The sequence below is a fragment of the Thamnophis sirtalis genome, unplaced genomic scaffold (assembly GCF_051295495.1).
Source record: "Thamnophis sirtalis isolate CommonGarterSnake01/CBP01778 unplaced genomic scaffold, rThaSir2_p1.2 scaffold_11, whole genome shotgun sequence".
NCBI lineage: Eukaryota > Metazoa > Chordata > Lepidosauria > Squamata > Natricidae > Thamnophis > Thamnophis sirtalis.
In genome coordinates, this window is record NW_028261391.1 from 31,558,742 (window position 1) to 31,574,797 (window position 16,056).

Genomic DNA, 16,056 nt, shown 5'->3' on the forward strand with positions numbered 1-16,056 from the left:
ATGAGGTAGAAGTTGGAATGTGAAAGAATCAGGATAGGTGGAGATGGAAAGACATACTATGTATGTATTATAAGGTAGGTATTAAAATGATAGATAAGTTGATATTCTAGAATATGATGGTCAGAAATAACTGAACATCACTAGCACTGTTTAAAATAGTTTATATGTTATTTTGTTTTTATCTTTGTTTCATGGCAAGTGGAATGCCAGGACAATTATGCTGCAGTCAATATATTTATATATAAATTATATATATTATGTATATGTATATGTATATGTATATGTATATGTATATGTATATGTATGTGTATGTGTATGTGTATGTGTATGTGTATGTGTATGTGTATGTGTATGTGTATGTGTATGTGTATGTGTATGTGTATGTGTATGTGTATGTGTATGTGTATGTGTATGTGTATATGTATGTATGTGTGTGTATATATATATATATATATATATATATATATATATATATATATATATATATATATATATATATATATATATATATATATATATATATATATATTAAAAGAAGAATGGGCAGCACAGTGATTTAAATAGTATTATTTTTAAAAAATCTGACTTTTATAGTTTGAAATTTTCACATGAAACATATTTCTGAGGTGTTAGTCTGGCTCCCTATAATTGAACATTATTTAAATTTAAATTCCTTAACTGTCTGTCTAGAGTCTTTTACTTTATAAATCTGCAGCATCAACAGCAGTGCACAGGTATTGTAAGATAATCTTCATGAGCTTTGCAATTTTCTATGACTGATATTGTTCAATGAATTCTGTCACATAGATTATTATGTCATATTCAGTCACAAGGCTCAGTCCAAGAACAAGTGAAATTATATCAGATTATAATATTTTCTGAAATTTGGGGAATTGGTGGAATAGTTGAAATGTTCAAACTAGATAATGGCTGCTCTCATGAAATACATCTGCTAAGGAGGTAAAAGAAAAAGTAAAGGTTCCCCTCGCACATATGTGCTGGTCATTCCCAACTCAAGGGGGAAGTGCTTATCTCTGTTTAAAAGTTGAAGAGCCAGCGCTGTCCGAAGACATCTCCCTAGTCATGTGGCTGGCATGACTAAACATTGAAGGCACACTGAACTCTGGAACACTGAACTAAAGGTGGCCCCTATTTTTCTACTTGCATTTTACATGCTTTTCAACTGTTAGGTTGACAGAAGCTGGGACAAGTAATGGGAGCTCACTCCGTTATGAAGCGCTAGGGATTTGAACCGCCGAACTGCTGACCTTTCTGATCCACAAGCTCAGCGTCTTAGCCACTTAGCCACCGCGTCCCTCTCTGCTAAGGAGAGGGACTACTATTTACAAAGTGGCAACAATGGTGATTGTCCTTAAGAAAACACTCATTTATCAGTCAATAAATTAATGAAATTGCTCTTATCCGTTTCCTATAATTCTTCCCCAAAAGTTTCCTCTCAAATTACATTCCCCCTCTTTTTTCCTGAATAGGAAGGCACCCTTCCAAATAAAGCACTGAATTGCATGTACCCATTATTTTATTTTCTAACAAACCTGTAGAATCTATAGGAAGCCCAGAGGCATTGCTTGGAATGCTAGAAACTGAGGACTTAATTTGCAATATTCCAACTTCCCACTGTTGTTTGTTTTTAGTTAAAAGACATCATTAAAAAACATTCAGTTGCGTTGGAAGCCAGGTGGACATAAAAGAAGTTATGTAGCGGCATACTGGTACCTATAGGCACTATGCTGAAAAAACCAAATGTTACTACATATATCTTTCCCTTGTGGCCCAATAATCAAAAGTAGCCATGATGCCTGTTATATTTTAACCACTCAGAGAAAACGAGAACTACTCTTTTTGGTACCCTTTAGTATCTGAAATTAAAAACTTGCAAAAATCCCAAATCACAATTCATAAAGTATGCATTGTGTGCAAATACGTATAGGAAACTGACTAGAGAATATACAATATATGCCACTACTGATATAAACCTTATGCTGGGGGTTGATATTTCCATATTGCTAAATTTATGGGGTTACATAATGAAGAGTGGCAGAATGCTTCTCTGCTGATTTTTGTAGTACTGTGGATCAGAAATAAAAAATATGAATAACAATGTTACTGACAGAGGTGAGTCTTTGCTGTAAGATATGTGGATTGTTCCGATTAGAAGATATGGGATTGTTCCGATTAGAAGATATGGGATTGTAAAATGTGTAGGAGACTGTGTAATTGGCTGGATCAGACCAGAATTCCCTTAGTAACTGCTGAAATCCTTTACTGAAATCCATATTTATGTTTCTAAATAAGGAGTTGTCACTCTTCACACACTCTTTTTTCCTTTTGACCGATTCTTCATTTTCCATAGCTATGTGGCAGGCTTTCTATAATAGTTGTACTGATTGGATTTGGCCAGTAAAGATGACTAAAAGATGCAAAGCTTTTGACTGATTTTTAAAACGAATTTTTTTTTTTGCAAACCAAATGTGAAATGTTAAGAATTCAAATGTAAGAAAGAACAAAATTCACAAATTCACAAATTGTTACATATACCTAACTAGTTAAAGAGCTTCACAAACAGTGCAATGCACCAATCTTTTCAAGCAATTTGTCACTTTTGTACTTTGTATTTAAACCATTGCTTTTTTCTAAGTAGCACTCATGAGATCTCTGAACAGCTGGTCAGCCATAAGTATAGTCCAAGTGTTTGTAACACAGAGCAATATGTACACCTTTCTACAATGGAGGCACTGCTGCTTTTTGGTGATAGTGGAGTTCTACATGCCTGGAAACGGCTCATTAAAAAAACTGTTAAAAAAAACAGTTTTTAGTTCTGTAGGAACAAAACAGGAAGTTCTAAAGATCTGTTCATAAATACAAATACCTCAGTTATAATCTTACGAAGCAACTTTGCTATTGCCACATAATGATACGTGGAAAATAACAAAAGCATACCAGGGCATTTCATTAATTGCTTCTGGATCAAAAGCAGATTTTAGCCTTTTTGTGACAGTCTTAAATAAAAAAAAAGAGCCAATACATCAAACGTTAAGTGAAGTCCAAACAAAGAAAAGCTAAAATCATTAGACATATGTGCCATTTAATTTGACATAGTCTAATATTTTATGGTTAGAACATGGAACATTGCTTTTCTTGGAAAATTTAGCATAAGGTATTATTAACACCAGGCCCTCATGGGGATGTTTATTCCAAACATGTAGAGATTTATAGTATTAACCATTAGCTCATTTGCAATCTATACATAAGAATACAAACAGATGTGGAGTTTATAAAACAAAACATCAGGAAACATTCAGAAACACAAATGACAATATTGAATTATTCAGGTCTTTTGATTGAAAATAAAAAAAATAACATTATTAATATGTTAAACGCTAAAGACAACTATAATTAGTATTAGTGGTTACTTATAAAAAATTAAACATTAACAAAATCTTTTAGCATGCCTTTACTTTGGAATCCCTAACCTTTTTTTTTTTTTGGCAGTTGGGCATTTTTAGTGTTTTGAGAGCATAGCATAGCACAAAGCTGTCATGGCTGATATTTGTTATATTGCTATGGAGAACTAGTTTGTTGGAAGTAGTTTATCAACAAAAATATTAAATTATACTCAAAACTTTGGGGTCTTAAGAATAATTTTTCAGAGATAGAAAAATATTATAATTTCAGAGAAATTGTGATTTAGGCAATCTTGGAGAAAATTATATACTCTGTTAATTGGTAGATATCACATTATTTCTGCCTTTGGAAAAGGCTTGGTGAACATTGAAAGGTTAGTCTCCTCTAAGACTTACAAAATCAGGTTGTGGTATAGTTGTATGATTTTTAATATATGTTTACTTATGTATTTTTTGCTTTTGTTTTTACATGTGAACTGTTCATTTTTATTTTATGTCTGTGTGAAAATGGATTAATAAAAAACTATTGGAAGCTCTATTATTGTATTGATTAAGTATTTATGGAAATATGCTCTGTATCAGATTCTTAAAAATGCTTAATAAATCTGTCATTGACTATTTTTGAAAGGGCTTTGTAGTAAGGGAGAAGCAAGATCATATAATGGGATCCATAAAGGTCAGGTTTGTGTCAATGTTTAAAATGTGTATGGTAATTGTTGTGTTATTTTAGGATTAAAAGCTTGAATTTGTAGACATTTGTATGAATCCCCTGTTTCTTTTCCATAACTAACTAAAGCAAAAGGCAAAAAGTTATTATCAAACTAATACATTTGAAGGAACTTTAAAAATATTATACCAGAATGATTAATTATGGCAATCTGTAATAGATGGGGAGTGATAATTATAATGCTGAAAGAAGACATTGGAGACCAAATCCTCTGTTATTTCTCAGTTATTATTAATCTATCTAGGACTGGTTGCTACAGAATTTTCATTAAAGGTAAGATTTATCTCTAGCAATTTGAGTGAGGGATCACAGACTAAGAAAGATATATCAATCCTTCATGTAATATTCTATAACTAAAGCTGTTCTCCAAAACTTAGGAGCAAATTATATGCATTATTACTTATTATTTCCTCTTACAAAAGATTCTTTCCCAAAATTAAAATTACAATGTCAACATTCTAGGTCCTTTCTTTAAAAAGGGAGAGGGTGAATTAATTTAGTACTGAAAGAAATATGTTTCATAAGGAGCATAGGAGACACAGGAAATTCTTGCATGCAACAAAAAGTATTTGTTGTGCATAAGTAGTAATAATATTAGAAAAATTTCAAAGTAGTGAGAATAGTAATATGTTTTCCTCTTCTTTCTTAGGTCTCTTTCTTGGTCCTTGTTTAGTTTCCTCAACTGTTGATAAATAGCAAATCAGCCAACCAACAACAATTGAAATGACAATCACGACAAAACTACTAATCTTTTGATGAGGCAAAGTTTAAAACTATATTCAAATCCTAGACAAATAGGATTAGGGTCACATTCAGAGATAAAACAACCTTTATTTATAAAAAGTTTCACATGGGTGTTGCTTAGTTGTTGTTGTTTCTTTGGGAATGGAAAAATGAATATGTTTATAACAGTGGCAGAATTCAAATAATTTAACAACTGGTTTTCTGCCATAATGACCAACTGGTGGGGCGTGGCTATGGTGGGTGTGGCCAACGAGTATGACAGGCAGCACTCGGCCTTCTGCACCTCCCCATGGGAGCAATAAGGGGTCATGGGTGGTGCACCCACTGCTCCCTATTTTGGGCCTAGTAGGTCTCCCTGCAGCCTCCTAGGAGCCAAAATGGGGCACGTGGGAACTCCTAGAAGGGGCGAAAAGGGGAGGGGAGGGACCAGCCAGTTATTTAACAACCAGTTCAGCCAAAGTGGTGCGAACTGGTTGAATCCCACCATTGGTTATATAGCTATGTTGCTTAAACAGAAGAAAGATCCTCTGGGATCTTTAAAATGGGAAGAAACCCATTTTAAATTTCAATGGTAGCAAAATGGTTAGCGCTAGATCAAAGCCAAGAAACCAAGAATGCAATATGTTTGTGTCTACTATTATTTATTCAAAATTTTGCCCAAAGTAATGGCTCATTTTCAAATATGTATCCAAAAAGGAGAGTTTTTGTGGAAAAGTATTTTTTTAAAAAAAAAAACCTTCTATTTGGGAAGCTTTGTCTTTTAAAGTCCATTCTCTGTACCATTTTCTTTAAAAAAATGTTATGGAAAGTTGCATAAACAATGATACATCATGAGATACTAAGAAAGACAATTAATACAGATGTTCTAGCATTTAAAAATGCATGCCAGTAAACAGTTTGCGGGTGATAAGAAGCTCAAATTGAGTTCCTTGATGGAGCACCATGGGGAAAAACTATATTAAACATAAGCTAAGATCATTGGTAGCTTATCTCTTTAACACCAACTTCATCTCTATGGCAGTATAGCTGAGGAAAATGGTTTGTAATGTTCAAATCCTGTCTGCCTTAATGCATATAATAATAATGAAAGTGGAAATCCTTGCACTTTCCAAGTTTCTGTGTTTCTGGGAGGTCAGGTAGATCATCACAATGGTGACATATAGAGATAGGTATAGTAGGAACACAGGGAAACAATATTTGTAAGTGAACCTGCTATCTGATCCTCATTACCATCTATTTGGCTGTTGGAACTTCAGGGGCCCTGGCCTCTAGCTGCTGCTTGTAAAGGCCGTTTTGTTTAGTGACAATCCTGCTTTGTATCACTGAGACCTAGCTGGGCTTAAAGAGGCAATAAAAGGGTTATGTCCCTTAGAATTATGCCCGCCTAGCTTTTAGATTTGATGACAACCAGTGGTGGGATTCAAAATTTCTTGCTATCAGTTCTGTGGGCGTGGCAAGGCTTGGTGGGCATGGCTTGATGGGCGTGGCTTGGTGGGCATGGCAGGGGAAGGATACTGCAAATCCGCAATCTCTCCTCACCCCACTAACCTGCTTTCCAGCTGCGTTCTCCTGTGCAGGGCAACAGAAGAAAATCCAGCCAATCAGCTGAGACTCGGGAGGCAGAGAATAGATGGGGGCGGAGCCAGCCAGAGGTAGTATTTTTCAGTGTCTGAACTACTCAAAATTTCTGTTACTGGTTTGTCAGAACCGGCTGAATGCCACCTCTGGTAACAACCAAAATCTTGGGGGGGGGAGGGGTGTGGAACAGTTATAGTTATCTGTGAATCTTTGAAATCTCTCATAAGCTTTCAGATAGCCATTCTGACCCTACCTTTATTAAATCTGTATAATTCTTGCCATCTTGATCTTGCCCCACTGGATGTGACTTGACATATGTATATAACAAGCCTAGTGGGTAAATTATAAATGGCCTTCCTTTACAAAAATACATTAAAGATTACATCCTAACACGTTTTATCTATATTATGACTTGGCCCCATTAGAGAACACAGCTTGAGTGCTGACATCATTCATCAGAGATCAAGGATTGAATATTTAAACTATTGCTTTTATTATAATTACACTGGTGCACAAATAAATAAACAATAAGTTATTATAAAATATTATCAAAGCACTAAAAGAAAGCAAAACTGGTTTTCAAACAACATCTTATTACTTGAAAAGTATCAAAGTACATTTAATTACATCTCACCTAAAAATAATCAAATACAAAAATGAAAAGAAATTAATATGTATTCATACTGTGTATATAGGAATGGTTAATATATGATTACAGTTATTATCTATCTACTTCATACACATTTCAGGTAAGTACCTGACATTTCTAATGAAACATGGAAAATAAGATGACATTCAGTTTTAAAGTATTGGTAAACATATTACAGTGGAATGGACATGTTATGGTTTCATTTTATTTAAAAACCCTGTCACTTATAAAGGTTGGGCCTTTGGCCCCTGTAAAAAAGAAAAACAAACAAACATTATTTAATACCATCAGTTAAAAATTAAGAAAAGAGGAGCAATAAACATACATTTGCTAATATACGTAAACACATTTTTAGTGCAAGAATTAACAAGACCTGTGACCTTACTGTGCTTTCTTGAAATCACAGTGCACTTGACACAAATTGCTACACTAGAATGCTTAGTTTTAGAAATGTAAAGCAAAGTTAAGTGCATACCAAATATTTTCCATATATACAATTAGTGTAAGCGTGTGGATAGCTATGCATGACTTAGATGTCATAGGGATTGCATATATCAATACAGCCATTTTAATGTGTTCACATTGCTAATACTGTTCAACCTCCACGCACTAAAATGGTAGAGCATAGAAAATGTTCAAATAGCATTTGGTTAGGGGGAATCCACGTTATCTCTCCAGGAGAAGCATCCTTTCAAACTTGGAACAGACATGTCTGTGTTTTCAAAAGAGGTGAATTATTTGAGCTTTTCTATTACTGACAAATATCTGAAAACTTTCAGAAACTATTTCATCATTCAGAAAATCTTTCTATGGTCCAAATGGATAAAACTACTTCTGCCTTTCTGCCATAAGTATAACTTGGAAAATCAGGACTGTTAACAGGTACGGGGCAGGGGGGAGAGAATTCCATGCAGAAGAGGCATTCATTTACCTTTTAAACTGCTTTCTTGTTCAAGATGAGCCTTCTTAGGTATGGAAATGTGTAGAAATCTCACTTCTGAATGATAACAAACAGTTATCATTCACTCACAAGATGTTTGGTGGTTCAGACCTGATCAAGTAATTCAAATATAATGTATGCAGATATGGTTTAAACTATATATTATGTTAAACTTGGGCTTTTTGATGTGGACCTAGAGTAGAAAAATAAATCAAACAGCTTGAAAGAGTTGGGACACCTTGTCTTGGGAAGAAATCAGTTCTGATTTTATTTTCAATTTTCCTAAAGTTCACAGATATGAATGCATGGGTGATTTTCAGAAACCATTAATTTGTAATTACTACACATGGAATAAGATATCATCTTCTTTGCAAGTATATCTACTGGGCAATTGCCAGCTTTGTGTGGTTTGGGGGCTCAAATAGCCCTATGACTGATGCTGATTGGATTTAAAAACTCTTAATAGGGTCAAAATAATTGAAAGAAGGAACAAAACTATGAGTGATTGATTCACAGAAAGGAAAGGGTTGGGTTACAGGTGTTATTTTTCAAATTTGAAAAAAATAATTCCAGAATTAAGTCCAAAACAAGATAATATTATGTAACTAATAAAACTTCATGAACATTGCTGTAACATTTACTTGAGTTCACCAAATTTGAATGGTCATGTGTTCCATTTGTTTTGGGAAGAGTGTAGACCTTCAAGAAGTATACCACAATATGTGGCGTCATCAGAATTGCAAGGAATTCTTGTCTATTGATGGTGCCAGTACTGAAAGTGGAGTTATTCATTTTACTTGCAATCAGAATAATGGATATGAGAATCAGGAACAAAAGAAAACTCTGCATTGTCAAAATGAAGATGAAATGTACCAGTTGAATGTTTTATTAGTAAGAAAACCTAGGTAGACTGAAGAATGCCACTTAAATACAAATGATATGCAATAATCTATTCAGGCTGTGTCTGGAGTGACAGTGATATGTAAAAAAGACATATAAGTGATAAAAGCCATATAAAATTAGTGGCTATTTTATAAACATTGATGTTACATTAGTATATGGATTTACTATAGATGAATTAGAAGAAGATGCTGAGAAATGTTATGGAAGATTGCATGAGATGCTAGTTGTAATATCAAGAAAGGCTATGACATTGCTACTAGGCAACTGCAGTGACAATGTAAAAGAAAATGAAAAATCACATGAAGTTTTCAATTGTCTCAACATAGTAAGGCAAGGAAGCTTTTTTTGTTGTTGTTTATCAGTCCCACCTACTTCAAGTACCATAAATGGAAATTCAACACACATGGATATCATTGGATGAATAACTCTGGAATAAAATAGTGTACATAATGAAGTACACTATCTAGTCCAGTGTTTCTCAACCTTGGCCACTTGAAGATGACTGGACTTCAACTCCCAGAATTCCCCAGCCAGCGAATGCTGGCTGGGGAATTCTGAGAGTTGAAGTCCAGACATCTTCAAGTGGCCAAGGTTGAGAAACACTGATCTAGTCAGCCTGGGCACTTCTAAGTGCATCTTCAAGAACAGTGCACAAGAACCAACAATGAATTATTAGTGTGACATATAAGAGCCAGATTTAAAAAATAGTATAGAGAGTTGGTGTGCCAGTAAAATATGATATGAAAAACGTTAAATCAGAATGTGAAACCAAAATTAGAAACAATTTTATTCTATTATGCAAAAGAGAAATTGGAGAACTATATGAATAAATGACACAAAGGCAAATCTATGAAACCTGTGCTTGCTGCTTCATGATGTCCATGCATGTCTTGATTTTATAAACCAAAACCACAATGTCAGTTCTTCCATTTTTGCTTGACAAAATCTTGTGTGCTTCAGAAGAGTTAGTTCTTATGGCAAAAAAGGCAGTTATCTAAAGCTGCTACTGGCACATCTGCAACCAGGTCATTTTTAGTATTATAGCATTGTAATACTATACAGAGCATTATAAATACTCTGCCAAGCAAGAACAATGCATTTTCCAGTATTCTTTTTACCTGCTTGTGTTCTATCACTGAGGAAAAATATGCATCTCAATATTCGTGTGTTGTGGACTAGGAAGTGGAAAAAGACTCTCAGGGAGCCATTCTCCATGTTGTCACTGGAGGCTCCATGGGTGAGGCGGGTGGGTTGACTGATAATACTGTAAGATTAAGAAAAAGGATGGAATGGGTGCTTGACAGGATCATTTGCAACAGGTTGGGAACAACATATGTGGTAATGGTTGAGAATATATAAACCTATCTTTTCTTCTCTGGATCAGTGAGTAAAATGGGTATATAAAGAAGAGCTGGGGACAAGCAGGAAACATGTAGAAAGGAGCCATTGGAGAGCAAGAACTTAGTTGGGAAGAAGGGAAGAGTTGAAGCTTTTTCTCTCAGGCTCAGTTCCAAGTCAGAACAAACAAAGGAGACATAATGCTCGACTTACATCTGGTTGCTCTGTGCTCAATGGATTTCTGAGTAATTGCAAATCTAGAACCAGGCCAGACTTCTTAGGACATACAGTAGGTAGACAATTTATGGCCTTCGTATAGCTCCCAGCTGTCCTCAGTATCAGGCAAGTTTGCCTACCTGTGAGGCTTGTTGGGAATCAGCAGCTTCTGCAGGACTACATGTTGTGTATTGTTTATTATACCTTTGGGGAACAAGTCCTCAGACAATTCTGTAAAGACATTCCGCATAACAAAATCTTGTGTGCTTCAGAAGAACGGATACATTTTGCAGGTTTTCCAAATAAGCTATTTCAACATTTTCTTTCTTAAGAAAATAAGAACATTTTAAAAACTTAAGTAACATTTTCGTTTTTGGAAATGAAAAATTCCTTTGATATGTCTGTAACAGTTTTCTGACATGGGTCATGAGTGCGCCTGAGCAGGTGAACTACATACCCATTTCGGTTGTTGTATATGCACAATGTGACAATATGGATTTAAACATCTGTCCCTGTGTTAATGATATTGATAAAACATAAATAATCTTGCTTAAACAACCTACTATACACACTTATAAACCGTTCACTTTTTAATATCTGATACAGAAAGCATCAATTTGGACATTAAAATATTCATTAGTTATAAAATATTTAAAAACTTTATTTTTATTTCAATCTGGAAAGAAACTACTATTGATAAAGTAATCATTGATTTCAGCAATATAGTACAAAATAACCTAGTAAAATTTTATGGATTTTTTTTTCTTTTTGGTCTTATTGTTCAGCATTTGCACTTGTGGCATGCTGTCAATATCATTTTAAACTAAAAAGCCAATATGATAATAAATTCCAATGACACTTTTTTTCTTTTCAGAGAATATAATATTCTTACAATGATTGTTAAAAGAGGACCCTTTTCATGCTGCCAAACGTTTAGAAGCATAGATAAAAATTTAAATATATAAAATATATGTGATCACATCAACTCTACAGCAATATGGATTCTTTTTAAATCTTATCCTACACAGTGCCTTCTGGAAGATACTTTAATGCACAAATCTCACCCTCTTATCCAGAATATAAACCATCTCTTTCTCCTGTTAAAACCAAGAGGCCATAATTCTTTGGTCATGACATTATAGTCTAGTAAGATGGGTGTGATGTCACAGAGGACTATGACCCAATTACAGGATCAACCAGGAATATGACATTGTGCGACTTGAGAGAAATGTGCTCTACAGATCCAACCCAAGGGTCAGATATCCCAAGATGAAGTCAACCTTTCATATTGACTTTAGTGAGACTTTACACTAACTCATTCTACCTAGACATGGAATGTAGTATCTTACAAAAGGAACATGAACATTGTGAATAGATTTTTGTTACTTTTATCTTCAATAACACAAAACAAACAAATTGTTTTAAGCTTCTAAAAATGGACAGAAAACAAATAACTCATGTGATGTACAATATTTAGTCACAGTGAACCCTGGTCTCCGCAAATCATTTCAATAGAAGAAGAAAAGTTCTCCATAAAGGTAGTACATGTACAAGACATATACATGTTTAATCATCCTAACTTATTGGCATTGCTAAAGATATTTACCCTGATCCAGTAATGTAATCTATGTCAAGAAGGCTACTTCTATGTGCAGATGCCCCTTGCATTTATCTTTATTCTAAGTAATGATCAATGTAAGTAACGATCAATGCTTTCAAGAGTCTCACGTCCAAATCCATTGGTCAATATGCAGCATTCTTGCATATTTTATGCACTGCAAAGCTAAACTAGCAAGCAGAGTTGCCAGCTAAATTATAATCTGTATGGGAAGGGTGAGGTGACTCACTTCCAGGCATCTTCTTCCTACCACTAGTTCTCTTTAAGGAAAGTGAGCACAAGGGTTGTGCAAATATTTGATTTAGAGATTTGATCTAGATGCATTTTAAATTATCTGTTCAAATAAATTTAAAATTGACTTTATTTTTGGAAATCATTTGAAACACTAAACTGGATCAAACTGACAATGTGGACTGAATCAACAATTAAAATCAGTTTTCTAATCCATGCAGCTGAACAGTGTTTGGTGGGAATGTTCCTTGTGCAGCATCTGTTTTCAAAGGTTTTTAGAGGATATCCATCAAATAGCACAATCAATTCTCCAGCCATATGAGAGAGGCTGGTGTAAGTGATTTTGCCCATCTTTCTGAATAAATCAATATTTTTGAAATCTGTAATTGACATTTTGTGTACTAACAAACACACTTTTTTTAAAAAAAAGTGCAGAATAACCACATTGAGCATCCAAGCAAATACTGTTTTATCTGCATTATTTGCACTTAGATTCTAAGACTTTTTATAGAAAATGCATCTACTGAATCCACGTGAATCTTTATTTAATGACTTCAGCCCTAGCACCAGTTTGTGTTGAATATTTTACTGTTAAACCAAAAATGTACATCCACATGCTTTTGTAAAGAGATTAAATTGGCCAGATGAGAAAATAAATATATATATGTAACACAGAAAAAAGTTAAAAGAGTACACAGTTAAAACATTTCATACATATTTGCATTATTTGAAAAAGTGTATTAACGTGGGTTTTCTTTTAAAGAGATGTGGAAAATATTTACATCTTACTCTTTTTCTTGGTCCAAAAGAATCCTCAGAAAAGGTGCATGCCTTCATTTCCGTGGGAGACATAGACTGGGGTCTGATGGAGGGTACTATTTAAGTAAGCTTTCTCCCTAGGTAGTTCTTCACCAGAATTTAGATTCTAGCAACTACCTTTCTAGAAAGGTAGTCCGACAGTGCAGTCTTCAGGAATGTATGGAAGATAATCCCCATGGGCATATCATATTGCAGTATCCCAGAAAACAGTTTGTTGCTTGGAATATGGAGGAGGGCTGTATTTCTTGGTTCCTGTGCTTTTTTTCCAACTTGGCAAGATGGGCATGCTGTCTTGTTTGCAAAGTCCTTTCTCTGATTTCTGTCGTGCCTTGATTTCTTTGCACAGACAACGTTTTTTCTCAATCATTTCCAGCATCGTATGGTCTCCATGCAACCACTGCATGCATGTCACCTATTTAAAAAAAGGCACAAGATTTAAACATGGTTGATGAATGGTATTGGCCTCTTGAGTCAAACCAGGAAACAGTTACTTGAGGAAACAAAATATTTAAAACAGTGAAATAAGATAAAGTGAAGGACAACATATAGAAAAATGATTTCAGATGTATAAATGGGTAGCTGTAATTTTCTAGTCTTCATGTCAATATTATTCTAGATTAGCCTTCCCCAAACTGAATCCTTCTGACTTCAAGTCTCATGAATCTATTGATTGTAGTACTGGGAGGTATGGTTAAAAATGAATCTAGATTGTAGTGTAGTGTAGACAAAGAATTTAATAGAGTAGAGTAGAGTAGAGTAGAGTAGAGTAGAGTAGAGTAGAGTAGAGTAGAGTAGAGTAGAGTAGAGTAGAGTAGAGTAGAGTAGAGTAGAGTAGAGTAGAATAGAATAGAATAGAATAGAATAGAATAACAGTTTTGGAAGGGACCTTGGAGGTCTTCTAGTCCAACCCCCTGCTTAGGCAGGCAGCCTTATACCATTTCAGACAAATAGTTATGTTTCAGACAAGTGATTTTACATACATACATACATACATACATACATACATACATACATACATACATACATACATACATACATACATAATTCATTATACACAAAATCTGAACTAAAATAAATAAGACTACAGGAGAGAGAATGCCTGTTTGAAAAATCTTGCACTGGAAAGAAAATGTGTGTTGCTAAACCATAATATGTTCTAAATGAGTTTGGGCAAAATATCTGCCATAGATAGAATATGATGTATTTATACATAAAAAAACAATTAACAGAATTCAGTGTTTGCTCCTAGTAGCACAGGTATCTAATTCATTTGCCAGTTATGTCAGATTAATTGTTGATATTTGTACAACCAAACAACTTATCTGAACATTTCAGGTATCACATGTATTTAATGGAGAGTTACCAAAACTTTCCTTCAAAGAGTGCCCAGCTGCAGTATAAATTATCATATGTTGTGTTAATTGGCTTAAGCGGTCCAGTTGGTCAGTGTGTATGTAACTAACAATAAGAATTATTTGTTTTTCAAAAATAAGCACACAGAATCTTCAGAATGAAAATGTATTAAACACCCACACCCCCCCCCCCAAGTAATGCTGTATATAAATATTGCTATTTACTCTGGGGATAAACTAGTAAGGTAGGACTTACCTATAGCTGCATGTGTTGCAATGAAAGTTCTCAGTTTAATATATATTTATTTTACTGTTTTTCCTGTATTGGGGTATAAATGTTTGTAATCTGAACTCCATACTGACTGGAATTTCTTTTAGGATTCTTAAGATTTTACTCTCTCCCTTTTCTCTCCCAACCATATCTTCATCTTCACCATATTAGTCATGATATTTTACCAAGGTTTTATTCTGCAAAAAAATCTATATCACAGGACAATTACACAATAATGTTAAAGCTAATTTGCTGGAACTTTGTTCCCAGTGTTGATTCCTCGATTTCCCAATTGTTTTCCTGTTATGAGCAAAACATTTCTGAGTCTTCTGACTCAGAAAGCTCTGGCTTCTGATGATTCTTGCTTGAGTTCTCAAAGTAAAGGAACAACCTACCCAAGTTTTTAAATTTCAGACACCATAATTCAAACAAGAAATTAAGTATTAGCACAAAATATTTCTTTGCTTATAGTGAAGTGTTATCTACTTATAAATATTCTCCACATTAATGCTGCAAATGCATGTAGACAGCCATATCTTAACATGTAATTTCAATCTTTTAATGTATAATTAATCAGCCAAGTTCACTGATTAGCTGATTTAATTTTATGTCCAGAATCATGCTTTTATTGCTAGTTCATTGCAATGAAATGTTACTTCATACGGTCTGAATTTCAAGGTATGATTCTTCTTTGTTATCTTCAGCAGTAAAATCATTGAAAATATGTCATAAAACAATTACCCTTCACTAGCTGTAGATAAACATGCAAACACAAAGCAACTTAAAAATATGGAGACACTTCTGGATTGTATGAAGTAAATAAACAAACACCAATTCAGAGAAAATGTGGAGTTTAGTGCAACAACCATATTTGAGTTGCAAAAATCTGGGCAATTGACAGTAAAGTGTTACAATTTTCTGTACTTCTTTGTTTAGAGTTGATGCCAACTAGAGTAACACAGAAGCCCAATAAATAAATAAATTAAATGCTTTCTCTGACTTCAAACCATAAGAATGTGCCCAGAATAATTTTTTAAATTTAGTGGTGCAGATCTCTGCATTATGTCCCAGGCATGACCTTGAGTCAGAAATGATGGAAATAGAGTATGAATAGTTACAATTAATCACTAACTAAAGTTATCTTATTTTCATGTGGGACTTGGCTTTGTGAACTCTTGATAACATTTGCCAATCATTTGTTGAAAATAAGATGTTTAGGTACTAGCCAATACTTACAGTATACAATAC

General features: G+C 34.2%; 1 protein-coding gene across 1 annotated transcript in view; it reads right to left on the minus strand.

Annotated features, from left to right (window-relative positions):
* Positions 1–9,515: 9,515 nt before the first annotated feature.
* The window catches only part of NYAP2 (neuronal tyrosine-phosphorylated phosphoinositide-3-kinase adaptor 2), a 145,016-nt gene continuing 138,475 nt past the window's right edge, over positions 9,516–16,056 (minus strand). The window contains exon 7 of the mRNA XM_014054690.2: positions 9,516–13,597. Coding sequence (XP_013910165.2) covers positions 13,370–13,597 — 228 coding nt within the window. The 3' untranslated portion in view covers positions 9,516–13,369. The remainder of the gene's footprint in view (positions 13,598–16,056) is intronic.